The sequence below is a fragment of the Madurella fahalii genome (assembly GCF_045866475.1).
Source record: "Madurella fahalii IFM 68171 DNA, scaffold_4, whole genome shotgun sequence".
Taxonomy (NCBI): Eukaryota; Fungi; Ascomycota; class Sordariomycetes; order Sordariales; genus Madurella; species Madurella fahalii.
This window is the reverse complement of record NW_027263974.1, coordinates 331,705-359,656: the sequence shown is the minus strand read 5'-3', so window position 1 is coordinate 359,656 and position 27,952 is coordinate 331,705. Positions and strand designations below refer to the sequence as shown.

At 54.9% G+C, this 27,952-nt stretch overlaps 6 protein-coding genes across 6 annotated transcripts; 2 read left to right on the top strand and 4 right to left on the bottom strand.

Moving 5' to 3' along the window:
* Positions 1-156: 156 nt before the first annotated feature.
* MFIFM68171_07105 (Heterokaryon incompatibility protein-domain-containing protein) lies at positions 157-3,078 on the top strand (the record flags this gene model as incomplete). Its single annotated transcript, XM_071062525.1, has 1 exon — positions 157-3,078. The coding sequence occupies one exon, from the start codon at positions 157-159 to the stop codon at positions 3,076-3,078; it is 2,922 nt and encodes a 973-aa protein (XP_070918626.1).
* A 1,201-nt stretch (positions 3,079-4,279) lies between these two features.
* MET7_2 (Folylpolyglutamate synthetase) lies at positions 4,280-7,261 on the bottom strand (the record flags this gene model as incomplete). The annotated part of the gene is made up of 3 exons (XM_071062524.1): positions 4,280-5,462; positions 5,534-7,130; positions 7,192-7,261. The coding sequence occupies 3 exons, from the start codon at positions 7,259-7,261 to the stop codon at positions 4,280-4,282; spliced, it is 2,850 nt and encodes a 949-aa protein (XP_070918625.1).
* Positions 7,262-10,243: 2,982 nt separating this feature from the next.
* MFIFM68171_07103 (Heterokaryon incompatibility domain-containing protein) lies at positions 10,244-12,916 on the top strand (the record flags this gene model as incomplete). Its single annotated transcript, XM_071062523.1, has 1 exon — positions 10,244-12,916. The coding sequence occupies one exon, from the start codon at positions 10,244-10,246 to the stop codon at positions 12,914-12,916; it is 2,673 nt and encodes an 890-aa protein (XP_070918624.1).
* A 1,682-nt stretch (positions 12,917-14,598) lies between these two features.
* Positions 14,599-16,252, bottom strand: MFIFM68171_07102 (Mannose-1-phosphate guanylyltransferase; the record flags this gene model as incomplete). The annotated part of the gene is made up of 4 exons (XM_071062522.1): positions 14,599-15,205; positions 15,441-15,537; positions 15,700-15,956; positions 16,065-16,252. The coding sequence occupies 4 exons, from the start codon at positions 16,250-16,252 to the stop codon at positions 14,599-14,601; spliced, it is 1,149 nt and encodes a 382-aa protein (XP_070918623.1).
* Positions 16,253-19,641: 3,389 nt separating this feature from the next.
* Positions 19,642-22,479, bottom strand: MFIFM68171_07101 (XFP N-terminal domain-containing protein; the record flags this gene model as incomplete). The annotated part of the gene is made up of 8 exons (XM_071062521.1): positions 19,642-19,679; positions 19,739-20,438; positions 20,495-21,259; positions 21,319-21,628; positions 21,684-21,836; positions 21,890-22,127; positions 22,184-22,258; positions 22,317-22,479. 8 exons carry the CDS (start codon positions 22,477-22,479, stop codon positions 19,642-19,644), a joined length of 2,442 nt encoding a protein of 813 aa, XP_070918622.1.
* A 1,974-nt stretch (positions 22,480-24,453) lies between these two features.
* MFIFM68171_07100 (Fucose-specific lectin) lies at positions 24,454-26,099 on the bottom strand (the record flags this gene model as incomplete). The annotated part of the gene is made up of 3 exons (XM_071062520.1): positions 24,454-24,848; positions 24,924-25,356; positions 25,413-26,099. The coding sequence occupies 3 exons, from the start codon at positions 26,097-26,099 to the stop codon at positions 24,454-24,456; spliced, it is 1,515 nt and encodes a 504-aa protein (XP_070918621.1).
* Positions 26,100-27,952: the final 1,853 nt, after the last annotated feature.

Genomic DNA, 27,952 nt, shown 5'->3' with positions numbered 1-27,952 from the left:
ATTGGGACGCCTGTCTGCTCGCGCAAATTTGGTTCTCGCTAGAGAGAGAAGCACAGGTGAGACTAAAGCGGCCAAAAGTAACCGAGTCCGCGTCTGAAGGTCACGCAGCTAACACCCAGAGAAGTCGGCACCGACGGAAGCCCTGCAACGCAGAGCATGGGCGGCTGGAGTTTATGCAGAGGTCTTTGCTCCCATGTCTATCGCGAGAAGGATGGCAGAGAGCTCTACAAGCGGTGTCTATCGGGCTTGTGGACAAGCGACCCTCGGAGGGAGAAGTCAGAAATCGACCGATCTGCCTCGGCCACTTCGTCCCGTTGGATCCTCGACAGTGAGGAATTTCACCAATTTCTTCGGGACGACAGCAGTCGCCTCCTCTGGATCCAAACCAAGTCGCCCGAGGACAATCTCTCTTGCATTATTGACGAGCTTCCAAGCCTCGCTGCCCCGAGCAGCGCAGTGGCTTACTGCTTCTGTCCAAGTTACGACAGACAGAAGGGAGCGAAGGAGGACGCGGCGGTGCTCTCCGGCCTCATATATCTCCTTGTTGAAGCCTACCCCTTTCTCACGGCATGGGTTTGGAAAGAAAAGCCGGGCTCGTATCTGGTACATAACCCCATCGCATCTCAGCTCCGAATCCTAAAACGGATTGTCGCCCACCCGAAGCTACGGGATGTCTTTCTGGTCATCAACGGCCTCGGCATGTCCATGTCGGGCTGGGAACGATCTTTCCTCGACTTCATATTGCAATCGGCCGAATCTAGTCGTGCGAAGTGGATTATTTCAAGCCGATTCAGCCTTGTATACGAGCAGGTGAAGCTCGACCCACACATTATCTACGCTTGGCCGGGTAGGCCAGAGATAGTCCAACGAAAATTAAGACTGGACCCGGATGCGGGCCCGACGGACGCGTCTGACTTGGACACTCTGAAATGGCTGAGATACATGCTCAGAGTTCCAGCCAGTAACAAATCCGTCCTAGATTCAACACCTGCATCTCTGGAATCACCAGGACGGGCGCCGTATCCCTCAGATGGTCGCAAGGGTATCGAGCCCGAGTCTTCCCGCCCGGACCTAGCAAGCGAGAGGAATCCCGAGACTCTCAGGACGTACAAGCCGATTTACGAGGAACTCGTGCCTTACGACGAGTTCAGGACTGTGCTGCTGTGGGGCGGCAGCGAGACAGACGGCATCAAGTGCACGATTCACCGCCAATGCATCCATCACCCCCCGCCGTTCGAAGCACTCTCGTACGAGTGGCGGCTGTCGGGCAGCTCGGACGCGGCAGCCATGCGGTCTATCACAGTGAACGGCGAGAATTTCTCCGTGGGGCAGAACCTATGGGACGCGCTGAGGCACCTGAGACCCCCGAAAGGGGACAAGCGACGCCTCTGGATCGATGCGATCTGCATCCAGCAGACCAATGACCGAGATCGGAATGTGCAGGTGGCCATCATGCCGCTCATCTACAGTAGTGCTACAATGGTTATCAGCTGGCTCGGCACGACCATGTCCGACGTAGTCAAGTCATCTATGGTCTTCCTGTGCGAGCTCGTGACGGCCGGCACGGCCAAGATCGCGAAGGAGAGAGCGGCGATGCCTCCCTGCTACGCCAATATGCTCAAGATCATGGCCGAGCTCCCGAGGCCGCACATATCCGAGGCGACGGTGGCCCGGTTCAAAACACGCCGCCGTGAATGGCTCGACCTCCGCGCTTTCTTCTTCCTGCGATACTGGAAGCGGCTCTGGATCGTACAGGAAGTGGTTCTGGCCCGCCAGCTGCAAGTTCAGTGCGAGGACTGCTCCATCGACTGGTCTACCCTTGCCTCTTTTCTCACGTATTTGCGTTATGCGGATAGCAATATGCCGCAGCATATCCTCGATCTGGGTCGAAGCCCGGCATCCGCCATTCTCTCGTACCGACTTGACGTGCAGTCTTTCCCAAAACGAGACTTTCCTCCTCTTAGGCAGTCCCTGATAACGTTCGCCGGCTCACGCTGCTCGGACCCTAGGGACCACGTATATGGGTTACTCGGCATTGCGGCAGGGGATACGGCAGTACAGCCAGACTATTCCGAATCGACACTAGGGCTCTATGAGGCAATGATAGGAGAACCGAGACTAAGGACGGAGGATCAGCTGATAAGTTTCAGCCAGCTGCTGCAGAGAGCCCTGGGCGGCCTATTTCACTCCCTCAATCCGTTGTCTAATGTCAACTCCACCGACCATGGACGGCAAAGACCGGGTACCTTCTACACACGAGCCAAGATTTGCGGAAACATCTCTCTGGTAGGAGACGCTTATACGACAGCAGAGAAAGCGAGAGAGCTTCTCACAGACTGGCATTCGCTCTATTTCCATCACGTACGGACGCACCGCCCGGGCGATGAGCTCCCCTCTGCAACCAAAGACGCACTTCTCTCCATCCACAAGAATGCCAGGAAAGCCGTATCTGTCGATTCCCGCCTGTCATACGCTTATGTAGGCATTGGTATGACGACGCAAAAACCGTCTTGGAACCAGATCCTTCGTCGATACGAGGACGAGGCCTTTATCACCTCGCGCACTTTCGAGGCTTCCGAGACACTTGATCCCGTGGAAACTGACAGCTGTCCTAGATCCACCACGGGCGGAGAGCTATGCCCATGTCTGCGCACAGAGAGGCTGGCTTCGGCGCCAAGATGGATCATCGGCACGCGGGGCCAGATCGGCCTGGTAGCGGGTACCGTGCGGGAAGGCGACGTCATCTGCCACTTCGAGAACTCGGACGTGGCCGTCATCGTACGGCCCTTCGCCGACGGCTGGTTCCACTCGGTCGTCGGGCGCGGCTTGATCCTCCGGCAGTGGGACGAGGAGGCCGCGCGGATCCACGACAACTCGCCCGAGGTGTTCACCTACAGCGTCGGCACCGAGCGGAGGGACTTCGTTCAGTTCCGCGAGAACGTCGACCAGATGTCCTTCCACCTAGATCGGGCCTGTCTCCGGCTCTTGTCGGTCCATTCATCATCCGACATTCCACACGTCCCTGCTCTCACTACAATGCCGAGGGCTCCCATGCAAAGCCATTATGAAGGCACCTGAACCGACGATGTGGCTGGTTTTTTTTTTTTTTCCTAATAACTACTATTATAATACTACGCCTCTACATTATGTGTAACCTTTATTATCGAACCAATCTCTTGGTATCTAGCATACGTATTTTTGACGAACCCCTCCTAGCTTTGGAGATCCCATCAAGCTAGGACAGCACTATTATGTGCATCTATCATCTTTCAGACCCATCCTCGTGATGTTGCAAGGTTCGCGACGGGGACATCCCGTTGGCTACGTTCAACGAACTTGTCCCAATTGGCCCGCTGGTCCGCTCAGCTTCGGTTCGGCGCTCGCCTCCCATGTTACCCTTCCTCACTGTCCCCTCTCTAACCACCGCCTATGTCTCCGTTTGCTATGGCAAAGACGGGTATGAGTTCCTCCTTAGCTGCCAGTCTACCACTTTCTATAAGAGAATTCCGGGGTTACCTCGGGTTTCTCTTACATATCAAGGGGCAGCTACTCATCACTGTCCGAGGCACTGATCGTCTCGGCGCTCAACACCATGGAGCAGCTAGCCTAGACTAAGCTCCTTGCAAACTGCAGATCTCCCGGGGGGGGGGGGGGGAGGGGGGCGAGTATTGAAGGCCGGACACGCGTACTAGCACAACCCAATTTGCATTTAAACGCGGTGCCAATTTTACTCCAGCACCTGTGGAAGAAAGGACAATCCCGGTAAGTATACGCACATTACCCGAGACATAACGGGTAGGTGTGGTTCACGGGGAGGTGTGGCTTAGCCGTGACACGACCCATAGCGAACTGACGAATGGGTTTGCGGGAGCCACAACTCAGTAACATATGCCGTGCAGACATACTGTACACAGATGGCATGTGGCTATTGGGCGACTCCTGCAATGAGGCCTACAGCTTCATCTTACACCACTCTAGAAGAGGTCAGAGACAGCGGCAACAGCAGGGCTGCGGGCTGCCGAATCTGGAAATGCCGGAGGTATTAGTATAATATTGAAACCCTTACCCACCCCCCCCCCCCTGTTTTTCGGTCAATCCAACCCCAGATGTCCAGGTCAAGCAACAGCAATCACGCAACAAGCTCGCTGCTACCGCTCGAATCGCTAAGGCGTAGTCAATATGCCATCCCTGCGAGATGCGATAACGATCCACCACAACTACGGGAACCGGTTCGGTAAATTAAACATAAACCATTCTATCTGCATCGGGTATTAATCATCTACTCCATAACGAAATGTGTACTCTCACAACATCCCTCCAGCGCCTCTCCATCCATTATACCGTGAACATAGCAAGGTCCAACCAGCTGGTAGTGTACGCCCCCGTCCAGAGCGCTCTCATGAAGAGTACGAACCCCCTCCACCTCGCAAGCAGCAGGGTGTCGAGAATACGGCCTCAAGGTGAACGGTACCGGAGCGCCGTAGAACACCGCGACAGCATCGCCGATCTGCGTACCATGAGGGAACAAATCCATCAGCCCTTGGTCGGTGATGCCAAAGACGCGCCCGGCGCAAACGGGACGTATCACACTATTGGCGCGTAGCAGGAAGCGGATATCATAGGCCCAGCGACTGTCAAGGGTGGAGAACAGGTCCTCGAGCGGCGTGGGCTTGCGGAAGTACTTGGCCAGAACCTCCTCGTATGATGCGATGAATTCCGCAATAGCGGTCCGTGTCGGACGCACGGGGGCACCGTCGTCAACCTTCATGTCGAATTGGGTCTGGGAGAGGTCACCGACGAGAGTCCTGGCGAAGGCTTCGCACAGGCTGGCGATGGGCAGGCGGAGGTAGCGCCCGTGCTCGTCTGCCAGAGGTCGCCAGTCAAGGGGCAAAAAGGCCGCGGGGTTGAGGTAGGTCGAGCCGTCGCGGTGCATCTTGTCGTTGATCCCGACCGGCCCGAACGGAGTCCCAAGGTGCATAATGTGTCCCACAGAGTGGCCAGTGATTTTCAGCAGCACCCTGCTGGGGATGCGCACAACCTCAAAATGCGCCTCTTCCGTCCCTGGCAAGCCGGCTTTGTAGAAGGCCTTGCGCAGGTCGATGACACGGGCCTGAAGAGCCTTCATGGTGTCCTTGTGCATTGGGGAAGTTACGGAGTCGACATCGCCATAGGTCTTCATCTCGGCGGTGGCGTTGCAGTAGCGGTATATCATGTATTCATCGTTGCCAAAGAGTTCGTGGAAACCCTCAAGGCCCAAGAAGGGGGTGGACGGCAATTCGGATACGGTCCAGTCCGGTACCCACAAAGGCAGAGGTAGCTTGGAGGAGCATTCCAACCCGGCGTGGGCTAGGAAGTCAAGGCGAAATTTTGGGTGCACACGCGCATCGTGGAGAAAGTGGATAGCGGCGTCGATAAAGATACGGACGGGCTTCGGGTCAAGATAATCGACGACGGCCAGGCGGCTGACATGGCATGCTTATCGCTGAAGCTGAGAAGGGCATAGATTCTATCCTTGTCTTCTGTCGCTCGAAACCTGCAGCCGGTTCGAAACATGCGCACCAGGTGGAACAAGAGCGACATATTGCGCCCACCGTGGATATAGAGCTGAGCAAAATCTTCGACGGCGTCGAGGTTTCTCACGGCGGCCATGTTGTTGTCGCGCGTGACATCGAAGTCGAGTCGGGCGGATAGCTTATAGGTAATGGCATTGTTGCTTCTGAAGCTGCGGATAAACCAGGACAACGTCTGCCAGTCAATGGAGCCGTCGCCGTAGTGGATGGTGATGGCATCGGCATTGCGTGCCACGACTACCTCCTGCACCGTCCACGTTCTCTCGAACCAGGGCCTGCGCAGGAGGGCTTTCAGGTTAACCCATACCGCCGCGGGCATGTCGTCGAATGATGGCGCGGGGCCTCCGAATTCGGTATGGAGCATGGCCCTCACCCAGAGCTCTCGGACTGCGCTCAGGGTGAGGCTGCCGTAGCTGATCAGCCCAAGCCATACATGCACGTTGCGCGCCCGGTGGTAAATGTCGGCCATGAAGGGTATCTGCCTCGACTTGTCCAACGGGTCGTCCTGGTCGATGCAAAGCGCGTCGATCCAAAACAGGCGCGCATACCACTGGGACCGCAGCGACCTAAGAGCCGTCGCAGCCGATGTCGTCACCGGCACTCGCTTCCCATCGAGAACGATGAGCCTGTCACGCTTAGGGCTTCCCCAGACGTAGGATATGGCCGCGTAAGGCGGGTGGGGCCCATCAAGGTTGTACCACTCAAGGGAGCAGTACACCTTGTCGTCAAACAGGCCGGGTTGCACCCTCAAAAGCCGGATGAGGCGGGGGATGGCCCAGGGCGGCATCGGGTTTAATGCCTTGTCCACTTCGTCAGGATCAATGGGATGGTGCCCCGGAATTCTCTTCAGAACCCAAGTCCAGCCTTGCTCGGCGGCGGCGATCCAATGCGCCACGGGCACGCTAAGCGCGGAGAACAGGTGAGGAAGAGCACGCTGCGCCATGAGCAGCATAGCAGGTGCCAAAAGCACGACGCTCTCAATGGGGACGTATGTAACCGTGCTCTTTGTTGCCTGCCAGGTGATGGTCTTGAAGGATTCGTACCATGTGGCGTTTTGGCTCGAGGGTTCTGGTAACTGCGCGGTCCCGTTGGATTCAAAAATGCCAGCAAATTGCTCCGCTGTGTCGTTCCAGAATCCTGTCACAGACGACAGGGTGATTTGAAGAATCAATAAAGCTATACGTCGCTGGGCACCGGGGCCGCAGACGCAGTCGATGGTGACATACCAGATGAGGGCGGGACACACCTCGATCAGAACAAACCACACCTTCAAGCCGCCGAGGACATCGCGGTAGGCATCCCGGAACGCTGCAGCAACGGACGTCGGACCAGCCACGCGGACCCGGTAGACGAGACTGGCCATGAAAAGCGTGGGCTGGACGAAACTAACAGCCTTGACAAAACCTCCAGGAAGCAGGTCTAAAAGCAGAACTAAGGTCTTTGTTGCGGAGATGATAAGGGCGTAGTCGAACAGTCCGGCGACCAGGAACGCCAGCAGAGCGCCGGAGAGCCACAGGCCAGCTTGGAGATTTATCGCCGATGGATAGCCTGCAGTAGCACCTTGTGGAAGAGAATGAGGAGGGGGATCTTGGGGGCCGCAATTGGGCCAGCTTCAAGGTACCCATAGTGTTGTTCTCGCTGCGGGCCAGCCTCTCGAAATTGGCGTAGTCGAGCGCGGAATTGTCCATCATCCATGCTGGCTGGAAATATCGAGCGACGCGCAGCCACGAGAAGTTTGGAGGACGTAGGAATCCTGATCCTATTCCAGTTCACCCGTCTGGGCATTTTCAGCTCCCGTCAACTCAACCCTGCTCTAAACGCCAAGTCAAACTAATGAAGGGATGGTATCAAATCAGACACACAAATGAGTGGCGTTCAGTTCAGTTCCGCCCTGCGGATGAAAACGGAACCGTTCAGGAACAAAGCCTCCGCTGCGTCCAAGCCGTGATTCTCCGATGAGAAGACCTCCGGCTTGAGCCTATGAGCCTTCATGTTATGAATGCACCAGATATCATGAACACTGTTAAGGCGCTGAAAGATTAGTAGCGTGGGGCTCTGGTGATGCTGCTAGATATTTTGGATGCATTTAATGCGCGGAATAGACTTGATACCTTCCTTTGGAAAGCCGGTCATCCCAGTTGTGGAGTTAGGCTCGCTGGGGACAGTAGGTTCTGTGTGACTATCAATCTTAGCAGTCTTCGAAGGTTAGGAAGCTGCTCTGGTGCATCTTTGAGGCCATTAGTTTCCCAACAGCTACACTACCTACTTTCAAGAGCTTTCAAAAGCACGGGAGGTAACCAGGAAGCGGTGGAAGAGCGGGATTTGGGATCCGAGCGACTCCTTGACGCCGAGATCAGGCGATGGGGATGCTGTGAGGAGACAGGTGATGAACAGTTTTTTGTTGTTCTCCAGGAGAGACCACACCCCGCCCAAGTCCAGAGAATACTCGGTAACTGCGGTGAGTTGAATATGCGGGGTCTTTTACTCGTGTCTAATAAAGTTCTGTACTCGCTCTATTCTCCACAGGTATCCCTGTCATCAATTCAAGCGCGATATTGTGCCCAAGAACGAGCCTTGCATGTATTGAGTGATGATAGGCCAATATGAATATTTCAACAAAGTACATTATCGTCGTCTCCCTCAGGACTCCCATATCATAGCCGGTATTTCGACATATGCTCCCCCCGTTTCTTGACTTGCACGTGAACCAAGCCAACACGGCGAAATCCAAGCTTTTTGCACAAACTCATCGAGTTCAAGAACAGGGTGATGCCGACCTCTCTGCGGTTGATCTGTTAGATACCACTTCCACATCTTAGCGCCAGGGCCGTGGCGGCGGGAAATAGAGATGAGTTGCAGTATCAGAATGTTGAGCCGCTCTACACTATACTGCGAGTCAAACCAGATAGGCCGCTTTAGATATCCGGAGGCGGCTACTTCCTAACCTCGGCCGTGCGCGCCGGGTTTACACCAAGCCGCTCGGGTGGTCCGAAGGGCGGTCAAGTTCTGCGTTGTGTTTCGTTATGTGAGCCGACAGATGGGCATGACGGTAGAGAGAGAAGATAACAAACCCGACGAAGGGGGAGGCCAAATGACTGCATGGATGAAATAACATGCTAGGTCTAAAGACGACAGTCCTTGGTGACAGTTGAGTCCTCGCGGCTTGGAGTTTCAATGACCGTGCTCCGATACGCACCAGCCCTGACGTCTGAAAGGTACTTGCAGAAGCCAGTCCGACTATACTTGTTGTAATGACCTGGATGTTCCTAACAAAAAGGGAACCGATACTGCTTGAATGGATATCTTGCGAAGCGCCGCGAGATCTTCGGGATGTGATGGCGTCGATGTCCGTGGGAGTAGTAAAGCGGACGCGCATCTAAGTGGCTTTGGCTAACCAGCTTCAAAAGTTATTGTATATAGGACAAAAGAGATCCTCGGCGCTCCTAAGCTCTCCCGTAATTAAGGCGAAGGTACTTAAAAAAGTAGTAGCAACTGGGTCTAGTACATTACTTGGTTTAAAGCAGTTTCGCTAAAGAAAGAAAGTTTAGGGTCTAAATCCTACCTTAGTAGTTACTGTATAGCCTACTTAAAGACCAGAAGAATAGCGAAAGTGTCGCGCTGGAAACCGCACTTGTAGAGCTCGGCTCTCACCGCCGAGCTCAGCAGCTCATCACGTAAGCTCGCCCAGACCATTTCCTTTATGTATTTAAGCCAGTTCTTTAGTCTCCTACTACGGTAGATAGATCTTCAGCGACTTCAACCTTTCCACGCACTTCCCACGACCTCTGCTGAGCTCCTGTACGCGTGACAGAAAGCAAAGATTCGGGCTACATCTCTACATTATATTACAGTCAGATAGATACTTAAATAACAGGCCCCCAAGAAATTTCTGTATACAGTTACAGCTTAAACGGGTGCAGCCTACGTTGGTAGCTCTGTCTAGCCTGTATTTATATAGGCATGTATGTATATATACAGAACCCGGCCTATCTGTATAAGGTAATGTTGGTGCTAAAGCCCTGCTTGCGAGTTTTCGCATGCTGTGTAGCATACAGAGTAATATCTCATCCCTAAACAAATGAAGGAGTTGCTGAAAGAGGCGAAATCTCTAATAAGCGATCTTTGCAAGATTCAAGGTACCTTAATTATGGCGCGTCTCAAAGCCCCTTCGCTGTCTTTAACAAACTGCCTCCCGAAGCTTAACCATCTTGGGATGTCCATTGCCGAAGTCGGATCGGCTGCTGCTGAGCTGAACAACCTACACGGTTTCCGCCGGCGCAAGAGAAAAAGCGGTTATTTAAGACATATGAAGCCCATCACTTTCCTTGTCTACCTTATGCAATCCGAGCTTGGAAGTCTCCTCCAAAAGATCGACCTTCTAAATTCCGCCGCGAATTGGGCATCATTGTTTTTGAAGTCACAGCTCTGCCAAAGGTCCGCGGTGGCTTGCAAGGGGAGCATTAAGATATCACATGGTGGCTGTTCCCCTCCCCCGTCCCCTTCTCTGGTATGATTGGCCCCAGGATATATGCCCATTCAGACACGCACAAAGCTTCTTTTTATCACAATCGGTGAAAATATTACTCAAGCTGCGAAACCAACCTCCCGCCAAACAAGACCCAACATCTCCACACAACGAACGACCCTCAACTTTCTTATCTCCTATCGCTGAAATGTCTCGATGGCACAAGCCAGTGTGCACGGCGCCTGACATTATGGTGGATCAAGTGCAAGTGTCCTGTAGGTCCTGCGGCAGCGCCCCGAACCTAGACGAGATCAATCCACTGGCATATGAGAGCCCGTTCCCCGAACCCCCACCGGACAAACCTCGCGGCAAGATGGACCTCTGGTGGCCACCCTCGGTTCCGTACCGGGATATTGTCGGTAGGCTCTCGGAGGATGCCGCAGGCGTTGGAAACGCTAGTGAAGAGATGGACGAAACAGTCTCGAAGGCGCCGATTTCGAGCGTCCGCGAGACAGGTCCTACCGAGACTCACCATGCAGCCCAGTCCACCATCTATACCACCAAGGTCGGCAAAGGCCAATTCCGCCTCGCTTGCATCACGGCCACTCCCAATGTCGACCACCCGATTCATCTAGAGTTGGAGACCTACTCTCTTAACAACTGTCCCGAGTACGAGACGGTCTCTTATTGCTGGGCTGGAGAGGACGGTGACAGCACCCGGCAGCATCCGGTTTACGTCGGCCCCTACTGGGACGTCATGCTGCACACTCGCAACTGTTGGGAGCTGCTCCGGTTCGTCCGCCCACGACGAGGGATCCGCATGCTCTGGGTCGACGCGCTCTGCATCAACCAGGTCTGCGTCGAGGAGCGCAATGCTCAGGTTGCACAGATGCGGCGTGTCTATACCGAATGCATGCAGGTTGTCGCCTACCTCGGGCCTGATATCGCCCAAGTTCTTCCGCAGGGTCAGTATCCGCGACGGCACAGGCTGCAGGAGTTCGGCACTACAGCTGCCTCAGTGACGACGACGGCGGCGGCCAAAGAGGTCACAGCACTTCTGGCTAGACGCTACTTTAGCCGTCTATGGGTCATTCAAGAATTGATACTCTCTCCACGTGTGGTGATGCGGGTTGGCGATATCGACTTTTGGGCCGATGGTACAGCGACTGGTAGAGTGTGGCCGTCCGAAACCCGCGATGCAGGCGTGCCCTGGGTTGCACACCTGTCCAACGGAGCTCCACTGGAATTATCTCTGTGTGAGGTGATGCATCTCGCCTCTGCGACCACTTGTGCCGACCCGCGAGATCATCTTTTTGGAGCCCTAGGATTGGTCTCTGCAAGGCCCAGGCACTTTGAGCCCGACTATTCGCTTCCTTCCCAGTATGTCTTTATCGGTCTTTTCGCCCATCTGCTTGTCTCTAGGGGCCTTCATCTTCTCGCTCATGCCTCGGGCATTTCCGGACCGCCTTCTGTTCCATCATGGGTTCCGGATTGGACTCGCTGGGAGACCTGGCAGCCCCTGTTCAAGTGCCCAAAGCCGGAGCAACCCGGAGAGTTGCACCCCATATTTCAAGACCCTAGTATCCGGCTAATCGAGGAAAATGGTGATACCCTGCTCGTCCCGGTCGTTCTTCCGTCGGAATCCCACTATCCTGCACCCGCCCGCCGATATGAGGCGCTTGCTGTGGATCGCAAGACAGGTGGTCTTCTAGCCCAGGGGGTTCGGCTACTAGTTCTAAGGTCCACTCCAAAGATGATTGGCGAGCTCAAAGAACGTTCTCAGTTCCTTTTCGAAGCACAAGCTGGTAGACACAGCGTCTTGTTATGCAGCCAGCATCGCCTCGACGTCCTGGTAGAACCAGGCATCGATTGTTTGTACCTTTTCGGATACGCCAGTCTCATCGCGCAGGCGGGATTCTACCTTTTGCGGGAGGACGTAACTTTGGGTAGTCGCAGTTTCCGGCTCGTCGCATATTGCGATATGGTGCTATTCAACTTTTCATACTCCCTGCTCTCTGCCAAGCAATGGCCATGGATCCCGGGATTCGATACGCGCATTAATAAGGGCCATCCATTGCAGCCTTATAGGGTTTACCGTGGCCCGGAACACACCAGTGCGGTACCGGGTCGTTCTTCCTGCCGAATCCTGGTCAGGTCCAACCCGGTCGTGGGTGAGCTTTATTGGACCGTGTACGAAGTGATTGAGAATACTCGCGCCTGGCTGAATGCCATGCTTGAGCCACCGGAGCAGCTGCTGTTTTTTGCGAAAGCCAGACACCAGGACCTGCTATCTATTTATCAGGCGGCTCTCGACGAGGAATTGATACCCGAGAGGCCCATGTTTAAACCATCGGATCGATTTCGCGTTCCTTATGCGAAGCAGCTTAGGGACATGGACGTAATTGCTATCCGCTGGAATGACGTAGGTGCCATTTTTACCGTCCGGTATGACGCCGTCGATGCCCGATACCGGGAACACCGATTTGGGGGAGTCTGGTCTGAGACCGACCACGGTTGCAGGGTAATAGGATTCAGGGAACGGAACTGGGGAGAACAGTGGAGCCCGGAAACAGAGTCAGAGAGCTGGTTCTCGTGTCTTTCTAGAAAATTTTCACCTTTTCCTAAGACCCGGCCGGACCAAGTCATACTCATGATGCCTTACTACACCATGGCCCGCATTTTCCATCGGTCACGCGGGCTGAAGCTCGTCTATTTGATCCGCGAGGCCGCCAGGAGGACTGGAGAGACGGAAGCACAATTAATGTCACGGAGCCTCACCGACGCAGACCGGCTTATTAGGATACCAACCGGCCGCTTTGCAGAAACACTCATCAACTATTGTGGTTGTGAAGGGACAACCGAAGAGGTTCTCATTCTTTGAGACGCCTAGGACTTCGAATATCGGGAGGAATGGATCGCTTAAGAAACGTTTAACGGGGCGTGTCTGTTGCTAATTCGGACCGTGGTGGATTTACTTTACACGGCTCAATGCGTCGGTCCCGGGCCCCGCAGCTCGCAAACTCCGATGGCAACGAACAACTTCCAAGTCGGATAATAGTTGGCAAGTGCAGCAAGGGGCGTACATACCTCAAGGCCATTGAGAAGGCGTGGTTGAAGAGGTTGCAACTACCGCGGTACAGGGTGAGCTATGTCTGGCTTTGAAATCATGGCTAGAGGGTCTTCAAACTGTTGGGAATCTCTACATCTCAGCGGTGGGATAGTGCGTCGTCGCGTTCGTGTAAACAGACGCAGAGATCCAGACCCTAGACCTGCAAACAAAATAACAATCCGCCAGCATCCTATAGAATTCAGAAGAAACACACAACAGAGACCAAAATCCTTTGTTAAACAAGATGATATTTTAAGACATTGATTGGTTGTGGCTATATTCTTAGTGTCGTCACCCCGTAGTACGCTTTAGCTCCTTTACGTCGGTATATCGGTAGGTCGGTGAAGTCTGTCGGATCGCTCTGGAGCAAAAGCTAGTACAGCGATTTTGCTGACCAAAATCCAGGTATTTTGACGCGATCGGCAGTCAGAAGCAAGAGCGCCTCATAACTATCATCAAAAACGCGGAGAAGGAAACAAAGTAGAAAAGTATGGTGTTATTGTTGTTGAAGAAAGCTACCTTAACGAAGGTGGTGCCCATACAAGAAGTGAGCTGGCTGAACCTGCTGGGATGTGGGTCCACCAGGGCCCAAGGCCGCCCAACACATCCCTTCTGGCTCCGCTAAGAGCCATGCTCAACATCAGTATCTTCTCTTCATCTCGTTTGATCAACCATTCTGTCCTGGTTCTGTCCTACCCGTACCTGATTACCACATATCGAACGGACATAGGATGAAATGCTATTACTGGAAGATGGATATGGCGAACAATGCAACAACTACCAGCGTCAACTCCCAGCTCGGCAGTACCTGAGACAACCCTACTCTCTTCCTACAGCCGGTCCGACTCAAGCTACTATTGGCCTCGGCACCGGCGTCGGCAGCGAATACGTCCTCACCCACCTTCCCGGCAACATGATAGTCAAACCCTGCACAAGGCGTAGGAGCTCCCACATTACACGCAACTCGCCGGAGCCAGAGCTGAGGGTATGAATTTGCATTTGTGTAAGCTTATGATGGCTGTATAGCGATAGGCCCATAGCTAGGCATTTGACGCATAGTAAACAAAGCAAGCCTGATTGTTATCATAAGAAAATGAGGGAGCAGAAAGCCTAAGACCGCATAAAGCAAACATTTGACACTGACTACCAGGACATAGCAAGTGAATAGGAACCCAGCCAGATATTAGTAGTACAGTAAGAACGCATCCGTTACGCCAAAGCTCCACCCCCGTCTATAGACCCTCGGCCAAGCATCCCGCCCGCGGTTCCAGACCGGCAGTGCGACGCACATCCCTCCCTCTGTATAATTCCCCCTCCCTGCTTTTCTTTTTCTTTTTTTTTTTTTTGTCCGAAACCCATACCCGCGAGAATGGCGGGCACATGATGCCCGAGCAACTTAGTACTAGAGCGCGTACGTACCAGCCTCTACCCGTTTTCCTTTTTTGCGCCTGCCGTCAAACTCCGAACAGAGAAAGCCTCTTGGTGGTACCCAGGTACACACCCGCAAAGAAGAAGGCCATGAGCACCCCGACCACCACCGCCGTCACAGCGGCCACCGCCTCGATCTCGGACCTCCTCAGCCTCAGCCGCCGCTGCCGCGTCCGCCCCGGCCGCAACGGGTCCGTCTCCGCCCGCTCGCCCACCCCCCTCCCGCCGTGCTGCCGGCGCCGCTGCGATTGGGCGCCGGCACCCCTGAGCGAGTACGACATGGAGCTCTGCGGGAGGTGGGCGTCGAGGTCAAGGTCGAGGTCCTCGCTGTCCAGGTCCGAGTGATCTGCGAGAGGGTCCTGGTGGTGGTTTTGGTGGTGATGCTGGTGGTGGTGGTTGTGGCGGGGCCCATGCTTCGCAATGCATGCCTGCATCGGGAGGCGGTTGCCCAGGGCCATGGCCTCGGCTAGCGTGGTCGTCGTCGTCACGCCGCCAAAGTCGCTGGGCCCGACGTCGTCCAGCGACTTGACCACGCGGGCCGGGGAGCCGAAGGCGACGCTCATGGGCGGCACGTCCCTGCTTACCAGGCTGCACGTGCCTATAACTGCGCCGTCGCCAATTGTGACGCCGCCTCTGGAGAGTTGGCCGGTGTGGTGCCACCGCATGTCAGCCTTCGGGTGAACCAATCAGGGGGGTGGCGGAGCGCTGCAGGTTACTCGCGATTGGGAAAAAAATAGGGGGGGGGGGGGGGGGGGGGGGTGCGGAAGGGGGGGTGGTAACGGCTTGGAGGATTCTGCCAGGTTTGACATATTGATGGCGCTGCGCTGGGACGGGTAAGATAAAGATGAAGCCGGCGGTCACGACTTACAAGATGGTTACGTTGGCGCCAATCCAGACATCATTGCCAATCGTAACCGGCTGCCCTATGCTGTGTCTCATGAGGCGTTCGTCGAGCCGCAGAGGGTCTGGGTTTTGTCGCTGTCAGTCGTGCAATTTTTCCGGGAGAGGCGGGGTGCGGGCAGCCCGCCGCACACTCACGGGAGCAGCACCCGACCCGACCCGGATGGGGGCAAGGGGGGCTTAGGAAGCGGCTCGGCTACCGTGATCCCGTGGGGGTCGGGACTTACGTTTAACACCGACAATGACGCAGTTAGGTCCGATATTGCAGCCCTCGCCAATGACAATGTCGGCCACTGGCGTGTCCATGATCTTGCAGTCCCTGTTGATAAAGGTGGAGCCGCCGACATGGAGGCGGATGCCGTAATCGATCCAGACCGGCGGCTTGACAAAGGGCGTCTTTGCTTTCAGATTGGGGTTGGCGAACGTCTGGTCGTGCGTGATGGCCGGGCCATCCTCGCGGCGGTCGCGGTCCGGACGTACGATACTAGTACGTGGCGATCGAGAGCCGGTTAGTGATGATCCTTGACTACCTTAGGTGACATTCTGGGAACCGGGTCTGCTTCCGGCGTCGGGTGGGGCCGAGCAAACTTACTCGAGCCACTTCTGGCTCCGCTTCTCCGGGTCGGCGTCCTCTGGAGTGTTGTTGAATTCCCGGCATGCCCGCGCGCACCGGTTCCGTACTTCGCGGAAATCATTGTTCCCGGCCGGGAATATGACTTCGGGAACGTGAGCATTGCTAGCGTCGTCGCGAGCATCTGAAATGTGCAGTTGGCTGGGCATGGTTCTTAGGAATCCGGCGACCCAGTAGGACGGGTTTCCCGGGGATGGTAAAAGTGCTGCTATCTCGCTGTTGGTCTTGGTGATTTTTGAATTGGGGCGTCAGAGACGGGCAGTTGTCGGGCTCGTGGGTTCGTGTCTGCAACCAGCAGGGTTTCCGGTGGCAGTCGGCGCTGAACAAGGGCCTTTTTATTTTAGCGCCTCGGGAGTCGTACAGTATACGGATGGTTCCCCGCCAGTCGGGCGAGTTCCCGCCGTTGCGGCGAACGGGGTGTCTCTTGATCAGACGAACCGGGGCCAGCACGCTGCGCAGTATGACGGACTTTCCCGGCAACCGTCCCCCAAGCCGGTAAGTAGAAAAAGCAGCTCAGACGTCCAATGGAGCCTCGCCGAGGGTCGATCTCGTTTGTCGAGCGTTGCAATCTTGGGATTCGGTTTGCGGAAGTCGAGATGCTCGGTCGGATGTTGTTCATATTAGTCTAGTTAAAGTTGGTTATTGCCGATAATTGAGAATCCGAGTCGGGGTATGATCAGGGTTGCGTGAAGGGAGAGAATAGGAAGGATTGGATTGGCCCAGTCCGTGTTAAAAAGGCACGCTGAGACCTTGGTCGATGGAAGTGATCAGCAAATTCGCGCCCCGTGCCTATTTCGTCAGTGTTCCGCGCCTCTGCGACTTTGGTCCCTGGCATCCCACAGCAAAAAGTTTGGGTTATCGCGTGCCAGCGGCCGAATGGAGAGACGCACGCTAATACCAGCGCCTATGACACGCATCGGCACCATGTGTCGAACCTTCACTGGGCATATGACGGGAGATCTTCCCCAACATGTGGCTGCAACAGAACCTGCGAGATCAAGCCCGGTTCAAGCACGCACGAAGCATTTCGGCCCGTTGTGTGGCAGCCCCGGCCACGCCCCCCGTTGCCCTTTCCGGGATGGGCTTGCTGCAGCTTGGTGCTCACGCCATGTTTGTTGCCCTGCATGCACCGGGGCCTGAATGGTGGGGATGCGGGAGTCTCTGTTGGCTTGTCTCGGAAGGGCTGAAAAAGATGAGATGTGAGCGTGGCTTGTGAATGGCGGGTTCTGGGCCATCCGGCCTCTGGGCTCTTGGGTCTCCTGGGGCCTGGGGAAACACCCCCCCACCTCCCCGGCTCTCATGGTGGTCCGGGGAGCGGAACCGGCACCTGCCCCGGACAGGCAATTGAATGGCAAGGCTTGCAACGCTGCGGAATCGTGACAAGCAGCCATGCTCTGCTCCGTCCCACCCGGGGGGGGGGGCCAGAGAGGGGAGAGGGGGAAGGAAAAGATTGCGCGCCAAGGTGGACTCCATCACCATCGGGGCCGCCAAGCTTGATGTTCGCCGTTGAAGGCACCGATTGAGGTGTGATTCCGCGGGGCCCGCCCAATGCTCGTCAATCCCAGGGGCAGTAGCGCGCCACCGGTCCGGGCGATCCGTACCATTCCGGCGCCTCCGCGGGCGCCTCGTTGCTGGGGTACGTCGGACCGGCAGTAGTGCGGATTGGCCGGCATGCGTTGCCGGCGACTGCTAGCTCAGGTCCTGGCAAGCTTATTAGCCAATTCAAAGCATGGGTCCCCGCCGGTGTTGCGACCGTCCCTTTCTCTCTTCCCGTTTCCCAAATCTTGTTCATCGTGGTTCCGGGTCCTTCTGGTGATTCTCCCTTGCCGGCTTCCCCAATTCATCACCCGCGCGGGCGTCAACGTTGCGCCGGGAGGTCGCTCAGGAACGGTGCCGGCAGCGCAGTGATGAGCCTCTGGGCCAGGTTTCTTGGCGAGCGCCAATGGATTAATAACCCCCACGGGCATAGCCATGCCGTAAGGGGGTTGCCGGCACGGGATGCTACTAACTGTGCACTAGTAATCCCCGCGCGCCAAACCCGGACCTTGAAAACCAACCTACGATCGCCCCAATTAATTAATCCGTCGCCTGCCGCTTTTGCTTCTTTTTCACCCGGGGACGCTTGGTACGGGATCCTTTTGTGGTTCAGCCGCTGCCGCATCGTTTCTTTGATATATATATTTTTGGTCTTGCGGCCGGGCTTTTCGGGGGGTTCAGCCAACAAGGCATCCCAGAGCGTTCCGGCGGATTGTTGCAGCGGCTTGCCCGCATATGGATCAGGCTATCCGAGAGATGCCTGGGCGGGATGAAGGCACATGAACGCACTGTAATGGCCACGGTCAGGGCTGCAGGACCCCCGCAGGTCGAATGAGGCAACCAGCCTGACCCGCGTGATACTGGATCAAGCCTCAAGCGCCAACGAGACGGGTGGTTGGCCCGTTTACAAGATGGTGATGCGCGCTAAGGTTCTTAGCGGGGGGTGGGGGCAGCCCGGGGCAGAGGAATGAGACACGGTTGTCAGACGAGATGCATGACACGGGCCTGTCGTGAGCCGACTGGTTAGCAAACCGTCGATGGCTTGAGCCTGCAGAGGATGCAAACCATGGCCGATCCGCACACTACACGAGAAAATTGCGCCACGCCGAGCAAGGATAGGCGGGTACACCCGAGCGTCAGAGAAGAGGATTCAAGTGTTCTAGCGGCAGCGGGCATAGGGCACTGATAGATAAGAGAATCTGGCGACTCCCCACATCTCACGTCCCTCGCCAGCGCCAACTCCACCTTCATTTCTTGCCGGAGCGCGCGTTTGCAGCTGTGAAAGGGCGGTGACTGGCTGCCTGGGTGGTTGCGGACTACACGTAATTAGGAGCAGGTGGAGACGTAGACGACTGGATGCACGGCTGAGAGGGCGGTGAAGCTGAAGGTCTGAAGGATTGGCTGAGTACGTATGGGTCACAGGGTACTAGAGCTCGGCATCCTTTATTATAGCGCAGGCTGTGGAGCAGATGGATAGTTGGAGTATTAATGCTTAAGAGGTAGGGAAATGGTCGCGATGTTGTTCTCGTAGTTCGACGGGTGCGTTTTCCGATGCGGATGCGGTTCTCTCGATACCTGATCCTTCGAAAAGTAGCATGATAAGAGAGCAAAATTAGGAATGAATAAATAAATAGATAAAAATGAAAGACCGTATTTCCAGATGGTACAACCGTAAAACGAGTAGAGAAGAAGAGAAAAAACATGCAATCACCTATATAACCCAGTAGAGCTGGGTTAACTGGGTACGTTACGCATGGGTCATATGATTGAGAGACAGCGGTCGAGTTCACTACCGAGGAGGATTGTACGAATCCTTTGATGCAGACCGTTCGCTGAAGATGAGGAACTAAGTACTAGCGTGCCGACGAACCCCGAATCCTAGTCGGATCGCCCTGTCACAATCATCGTTGGCTCACTAGAAGCCGGAAGTAAAGGGTACCTGCTCTCAAATCCATGAGGCCACCTTTGAGCTCTCAGCAACGATCCGTCGAGTCCGGGCCTCCTAATCAAACTTTGGCAGTTCGTAAATCTCATCCGGATCTAGTATCATATTAGCATTTCTTACATCATCCATCCGCATGTCGACGAGATCAGCCTACCTTTCCCGAACTCGCGGATAAACTCCCTCACTTTGCCCACCCTCTCCCTCACCTCCTGCAAATACCCCTCCAACCTACCTCTAACCTCGTCATTCCCTTGGGTACCCTTCTTGAGAGCCCTCTCAGCCAGATCAAACCTGCTCACCCGATTCACCAGCATCATATCAAACGGCGTGGTGGTGCTCCCCTCCTCGATATACCCCGCCACAGACATCCTCTCCAGCCCCGGCCGCCCGAACAACAACCCCTGCAGCTCGGTCGGGTATCCGTGGTAGTTAAATAGCACCGGCTTGTCGGCCGTAAACAGCTCCACAAACCTCTCCCTGCTCAGCGCGTGCGGGTGCTTGGACTCAGCGATGAGGATCATCAGGTCCGTGACGTTGATAACTCGCACGCGGAGGGCCGGGCAAATAGCACGGAGGAGCTCGGCGGCCTTGACGGTTTCAAAGGTTGTTTCGACGCCGATGCCCACAAGCACCACGTCAGGGTTCGTGGTTGACGGAGCGGAAGACTGCTGGTCCTTGGTCGAGGCAAAGTGCCAGATAGAGACGCCTTCACGGCAGTGGTTTGCCGCTTCCGACGGTGAGAGGTAGACGGCGGTAGGTTGCTTAGAGCCGATGACAAGGTTGGTTTTGTTTTTGGACTTGAGAATGTGCTGGACTGTGCTGAGGAAGCAGTTTGCATCCGGGGGAAGGTAGACCTGTGGCAAGTTGGGTCAGATGAGGAGGGTAAGCGAGTGGTTGTGACAGGACTTACTCTGGCAGCTTCAGGCTTGATATTGAGGACCGCGCCGATGAATGAGGGGTTTTGATGCGAGAAACCATTGTGTTCCTGTCTCGCCCAAGTACTGGTCTCGATGTAGTTTATCGATGGCAGATCGCCTCGCCACTTTACCTCTCTGGCAATCTTGACAAACTTGGAGTACTGCACCATCATGGTGTGCACGATGCCCAGGAACGACTCGTAACTGGGGAACAGCGCCGTTCGGCCGGTCAATGTGTACCCTTGCATGAAGCCCTGGCAGTCGTGTTCAGAGAGCACCTCGATGACACGGCCACCGTTGGCACGCGAGTACTCGTCCCACTGGAAGTTGCGCTGCGTGTGATTGAGGATTGCATCGAGCTTGTTGCTTTCCAGTTCGTCGGGAGAAAAGAGCCGGATAGTGGTCGGGTTCTCCTGGAACACCTTGTCCAGGTACCCTCCGGTAGCCTTCATGCAGCTCTGATCCGTGCCCTTCTCCACGGCAAATTCCTTCCAATCAACTGCCTTGAGACCGATATACGGATCGTAGGAGGTCTTGAGCTGGCCGAGCTTCTTTTGGTCGTCTTTAGGAAGAGTACTTAGGACTAAGTCGGCAGGCTTCCCGTTCCTGATGAGCTCGTTGATCTTATAGCTGGATAGCCAGTCTCCCAGCACCTTGAGCTGGGTGTCACTGCTGTTTGCTTTTGGGAGGGGGACTTGATGAGAGTGGAAAGACCCTTCGATAATCTTCCCGTCAACTTCTTTCGGACCCGTCCATCCCTGGCGTTCTGTTAGTAACCCGGCGACGGACAAAATGGGAGGATGCATCTTCATCTTGCCTTTGGAGTCCTCAATACCAGCATTGGCCATCTGGGCTTGACCATTGGCTTCCCTGAACGGGCCGCCTCTTGAATCTTTTTAATTTCGGCCAGTGCCCACTCCATCGCATTTTGTAAATCGTCATGGATGTTGTCGATATCATCGACAATGCACACCTGGTAACCGTAACCACTGAACAAGCAAACAATTTCCTTGTCATCCATGCAGCCGAAAATGGTCCGCTCGCTGATCTTGAATCCGTTGAGGTGCAGTATCGGAAGAACAGCGCCGGACTCTCGCGGGTCAAGGTATTTGATTGCATGCCATGCCCTGGTTTCTGTAAGCTAAACTACGCTCATAGCTTGAGTAACCGCCGTGCACTTACGTCGCAGTAGGACCAGTCTCGGCTTCACCATCCCCTACAACGCAAGTCACGATGAGATCGGGATTATCCATGACGGCGCCGAATGAGACGGCGAGCGCGTACCCCAATTCTCCGCCCTCGTGAATCGCTCCGGGAGTCTCGGCGTTGATGTGGCTATGAAAACGTCAGTGAAGGGTAGCGTAGTCCAGGACTATCCAAACACCGACCTGGGAAACCCTCCCGGAACAGAAAACCGGGTGATTAGGTTCTTCAGCCCAACCGCATCACGGTCGTACTCTCCAGGGTAAAACCGCTCGAGTGAACCCTCGAGCCACAACGCAGCAAGAGCAGCCGGTGCACCATGGCCCGGGCCAATGACGTAGATCATGTCGACGCCGTGATTGCGGATGAGGAGGTTGAGGTGTGACCAGACCAGAGCGAGGCCGGGGCATGTTCCCCAGTGCCCTGTTGGGACTCAGCAAGGGAGCTCTTTGGAAGCACGAGGGATACCTTCATCATACCCAGAAGGCGTGGCTTGATATGGTCGACGCGCAATTCCGATTCCAACAAGACGTTGTCGCTCAGAAAGATCATTGCTGCCTGCAGTCAGTTACTACAGCCAAAATAGCTTCAAAGCAGAACCTCAGTACTTACCGGCAGCGATATAGCATGCAGCTCGGTGGAAGCTGTCGATCGACCGTCGCACATGGTCCTCGAGGGGCTTTTTCCGGAGCTGCACAGCCAGGTCTAAGACACCATCGGGCAGGTGAGACGGCAGAGCAGCCGGGTTCGACACAGGAATCTGTTCGCTGGGCATTTTTTTGGGATTGTTGCTGGTTTTACAGGTAACTTTCTGAGCTCAGGGTTGCAACACGGCCGAGCAGTAATGATGGATGACCTGTGAGGTTCAAATGTGGTTGACAGAGCTGCCCACACACCGGTCGCAGTGGTTATCGATACCAGACTTTCCAGACCAAAATCCGTCCGGTGTCATGGTCGACTAAGGTATCCAATCGCTGCGGCGCCTATGGCGCTTCTCTGAGCACACACTGGGTTCCAGGTTTGTTGAATCGGGCGTGGAGATGGAGCACGTCTATGACGTAGTTGGCACTCTTCGGCCCCGCCTTCCGCCCGCCACGCCAGGGATGGGATTTGGTTGCTGTACCTTCCGTTTACCCAAGGTACCGTACCATGCACCCATGTAATGGTTGGAGACACTGTACTGTAATATGCACCATTACTGGATGACCTAGCCTGGGATAATTCTTTATTCTCTATGAGCGTCTTTTTCGAACTGTACAAGCGAAGCGACTGGATAATCATACTGTAGCCTACTTGCTCTAAGTATATAACCTTGTTATGACTTCCTTTGAGCATGCAATAAATCAAAAGAAGGTAAAGGAAGGGGTGGGTGAGAAGAAGAAGAAAGATACTTATTTTGGGTGGTTGTTGGGAGAAGGGGGGGGGGGGGGGATAGAGCGGTTCTATCACATTGCCCAAGGTATAGCAACGAATGTCTGACGGTCCGAGGAGCTGTTCTCCATCATATAAGCATGTACCACAAGGGTATGTGCACATTGCGTCGCAGATTTCTAGCCAAAGTGAGAGACGACAGTCGCTTTATATTCTCCCGAGATCAGTGTATTTCATCTGCGTCGGCGCTACTTTCACTCCAAGCGGGCTTGGAGCCATCCTCTTATTAAGGCATCGCAAATCTCACAGAAGCTAAGCCTTGGCGCCATGGTTCCGTTTCTAGAACTGGAGTTGAGACGCAAGCCCCCGGGAACGGGCCAGTCTCCAGACAGCATCGTTCTCCTGCGCGCCTTGGAGTAGTCATGTGCCCGCTGGGCGGAGGTGATGGATGTCCATGATGAGGCACAGAGAGTCCACCAGTTTCTTACCGGCATGCTCGCGGGCTTCCTTCCGGAACCGGGACTAGGGCCGAGTCTTCTCCACGTGTTTCCCAAGACATACCGCTAGAGCTTGCCGAGTTCGGTCCACGGTTCGACGTAGCAAGTGGGGGTTTCTCTTTCGACAAAGAGTTGGCTACTACGGACTTCAATTGGGTTAGTTCTCCCCCTATATACGGCATACTCCTGACCAACAAGCACACATGGAGAGTGTGTGGGATGCCTTCTTTGCAGGGGCCGATTATGGGAACGGCCCTGTATATTAAACGCCTCCTTCAGTTAAGCAAGGCCACAGCAGCAATCAGGAGATGGGTAAAATACGACCCCATGATCATCCCGGCAACTCAAATACAAAGCCACCCCACCGCATTAGTTCATGGGTTTTATTAACTTCCAGGCTGCTTGATGGGCTGCTGACCCATTGCTGCGCCGTGAAGCTCTGACTCGTTTGCCCCTATATCAACCCAGCGTTGTTCGGGCGACTAGGAGTGTCCCGTGGCGAATATGATAGCATTACTCAAACCGCACATCGCTCTTTGCATCATCTTCTTGTACTCCTCAAGAATTTGGCGGAGAAAACGTCGCCGCCTGCGGAATCTTGAGCACGGTCGCCCGGGCCCTGCACAACATGACCGGTTCATAATTCGGCCGCCACCAGCGAATCCGCAACTACCGCCTGTATATCCGAGTCTGAAGGCTCCATCCCCGGTACCCGCAACAGCGTGTTCTCAATTACATTTACCCAAGATACATAATATATGCTACTCATCTAGTATGCACCGCCGCTCCGAATGCAGAAACCCCTGTGAGAGAAATTGTGCGATAATTAACAAGCCAAATCCAAAGTAACCACTCCTTCTCATATCATCCCATCAGATATATCAAGGTATCGGCATACTCCCAACTTCTACCCATTCCTGTCCGTCCAACCTCACCTCCACCACCTGCCCTGCTCTCTGAAAATAACACCTGTTCTCACCAGACGCTGGTTCTAGCAGCACCGGGTTTCCCGCCGCATTGTTGTTCGAGGTAGCCAGAGTGAGACAAGCAATATCTGTATCCCTATCGACGGCTCTGAGCACCTCTGGCTGGGTTGTTGTCCACTGGGCGGGCGAGTCTGCTGAGACGGACGAAGATTCCGTGTAGAGCACGTTGATGTTGGCTTCGGTGTCGAGGTAGAGCACGTAGGTATTGACGCGCTGGAGCGGGTCAGAAGGACGGGCGACGGAGAAGGCGCTGAACGGCCCGGCTCTGGGCAGGGTTATGCCAGGGAGTTCTGTAACACCCGGGTCAGATTGATGCCGCCTGTATCAGAGGAGGAAGGTTGGGTTGGGTTTGGGGGTGCGCAAACCTGTCTGCCAGGAGAGAGGATAGTCAGGATCAAGCTGGGGCGAATTCAAATCCGTGATGCTCACGGCCAGTGTCTCGTCTGGCGCCTGGTAGAAAATGGCGTACCCTCCCTTGACCGCAATCCGCGTGAAATTGGTCGACATGGGCACGATGGCTAGTCTGGAGGCCGTTCTGGCGGTAATGTTGATCCTGCTGACGTCCCATGTGGAGGTGGGCGACCAGTTGCTTAGGAGTTGGTTACGCACGTGGAGCAGCTCGCCAGCCGAGTCCTGGTAGATGGCCCACGGCCAATAGGCCGTCACGCTACTGTTGAGGCCCGTAAAGACCTGACGATCGTTGATACTGTCTTCCGCGTATGGTGGCGTATTCTGGCTGTTGAAGTTGGTTCCATTCAAGCGCGTCCTTCCGCCGATGTAGAGGAGCTGGGTTTGAGGCTGGCCGGTGACATGAGCATATGGGGTTGAAACCAAGAACCATGGTGAGTACAAACCTGATATAGATCGCCGAAGAGAAGTGTGGACGCGGCCAGACGAGTGTCGGGCTTCGCAAAAGAGTGAAAGCTAACGGGGGCATCCCAGCACGAACCGTTCGCCTCCGTACGGCGACTGGTGTCGCATCGCGAATACCTGAGCCCGTCCTGTGGATCCTGGAAGAAGAGATGCATCTCTGCGCCACCGTCCGATCTCCTCCAACCTGTAACACTCAGCGCCGACCCCTGGCGTACCGACTCGGGCCGTGCTGTGGTTGTATTAGATGGCGGGGGGTTGCCCGTTCCACCGCCGGATGGAGTACTGGTAGGGTTCGCGCTCCCTCCGGACTGCGATGCCTCAGATTCGCCCGATGACGACCTTGCAGCTCTGCTGCCCAAGACACCCCCCAGCACGGCGCCAACGATGACGAGGGCAGCGATGACACCTCCAAAGACAAGCCATAATCGTCTTTTCCGCGCCGGTTGCTCTTGCGCCGGTAGTTCCGACAGAAGTGGCTGGGGGGGGGCGTAGGATCCCGGATACACAACGGTGGTTATCTCCTTACCGTCGTAGTTGCTGCCCTCTCGGGTTTCGGGGAGAAGATGCCCATATGGGCCATACTCCCCTGGGACGACCTCGAGGCCCGTCGGCATGTGCACCTCGAGACCAGGCTGTGCGGTCGCCTCATTGTAGTGACGAGTGTCCATCGTTGAAGGACAACGACGGGGAGATGGCGGCAGTCCAACCCGACCCAACCCCGCGGGCGCTGTTGGATTGCACAAACTGTCGGTGCCCGTAGTTATAAACAGTAATGCAGATTAATACTCCACATTCAAGGTATCTGGGCCAGCCAAGAAGGCGTGAAACTCAACTCGAGTTACGCAAAACGCGTGTTGGGTGACAAATATAAAATTTGCCCGACAGAAAGAAAAACTGCGAGCCAAGTCACGGTGCTGCGCCGCATCCGTCCTGGTTTCCGGTCTGGGAGCTGAACAGGGGCGATCCGCCAAGAGTTTCAGAGACCCCAAGCCCCTTGGCATTAAGCATCCCGGGATTAGGGATACTAACGCAACACTATGGTGTTTAGCTTCCGGAGAGTTAGTGAGATGACCCAATGAACCTGTAAGCGCCGGGTCTGCCGTTTTCGATAAAAAGCGCTGCCGTCGGGTATTTTAGTGCTTAGTAACCCCATGGATCCGGCGGGTCGTCATGCTTGGGTCCCTTGGCCACCTTGTGGGCAGAAAGGGCCGGCAGATGTCCGTGCCCACGGCGTTTGACAAAACGCACGTTATGAAATCTGTCACACACAGGTCACAATGTTTGTGGCAAGTCTCGGCTCGTCTGCGCTCAAGTTGACGACACTGCGAGGAGGGAACTTACAGTGAACAGCGGTGTCCTTGGGTTTGGTGGCCATGGGAATCACATGGGCGGAACGGATTATATCCCTTACCTTTGGACAGAGTGAACCAGGAGTCATACCCCAGACTAAGGTACCATCTTAGGCATCCCTGCAAGCAAGACAAACCCAACAACAAAATCTACCCGCATCATAACGCTTCCGACGGGTTGCTTGAGCACCGAAGGCTGTTTTAGTCGTAGGATATTTCCAATAGGACCTGCTAATCATTCAATTCGTTCGTGGTCAGACAGTCAGAAGTTTTATTTTAAGGGGACAAGTTAGCAGGTTTGGATTGAAGTGTTGAGTGGTAATGGATAGAGTGTGATTCAACTAGTACTTATAGTTATAGAAAGCACTGTATCAGCACAGATAGACAAAAAGACGCATTTTCCCATCTTCCTCTCGTTCTGACTTATCTCTATATCGCCCGGTCGCATGCTCGTCTCTCCTATCCATTAGCCTAGTGCACTTTTGTTCACCCCAGCATTTCCTCTATATTCTTCTTCAAGGCGTTGTCCGACATCCTTTCAGCGGAACCAGATACCCAGTACGTACCTCGGTAGCATAGGCTTATGTTTCTCCCCCGGCGCATAACCTGTCTGTACCTATCTCAAGTCCAACTCAGATAATCCGCAGCGATGCGCTATATAAGCCAATTAACAGCCGAATTGTGATGGTTCATTTGGTCTCAGACTTGCGAAGAAATCCATAGCGAGTGATCTAGGCATATTGCCGGCAGATCAGGACTACTAAGAGAGTCAAAGTCCGACCTGATAAGTCCGATGGGCGGGAGAACTTACTTTACACGGCGTCTACATGCGGGGTAGCTTACCTTAGTGTAACACTACATGCCGGTGCGGCATTCGAACATCAGGACCACGGAGTATGGTTCCTTCGTCCGAGAGGCCAGACATTAACCGCAAGGTTACTAGCAGTTAAGCTTATGGCAACGATTTCCATAACATCCCGGTCATCATGCATACCCGTACCCAACAGGGGTGTAGGATAATCTTGATAGCATTTATGTCGCCAGGGGTATTTTGCGTGTTGAGCGGGGAAGGTGGTCTAAGGGGGGCGAACATAAATTATCTACGAACCAACGCGGAGCATCGTGAGGTGGATTGATGCGGCACCACCATTTGCCAAAGCTCGAGCTTCACC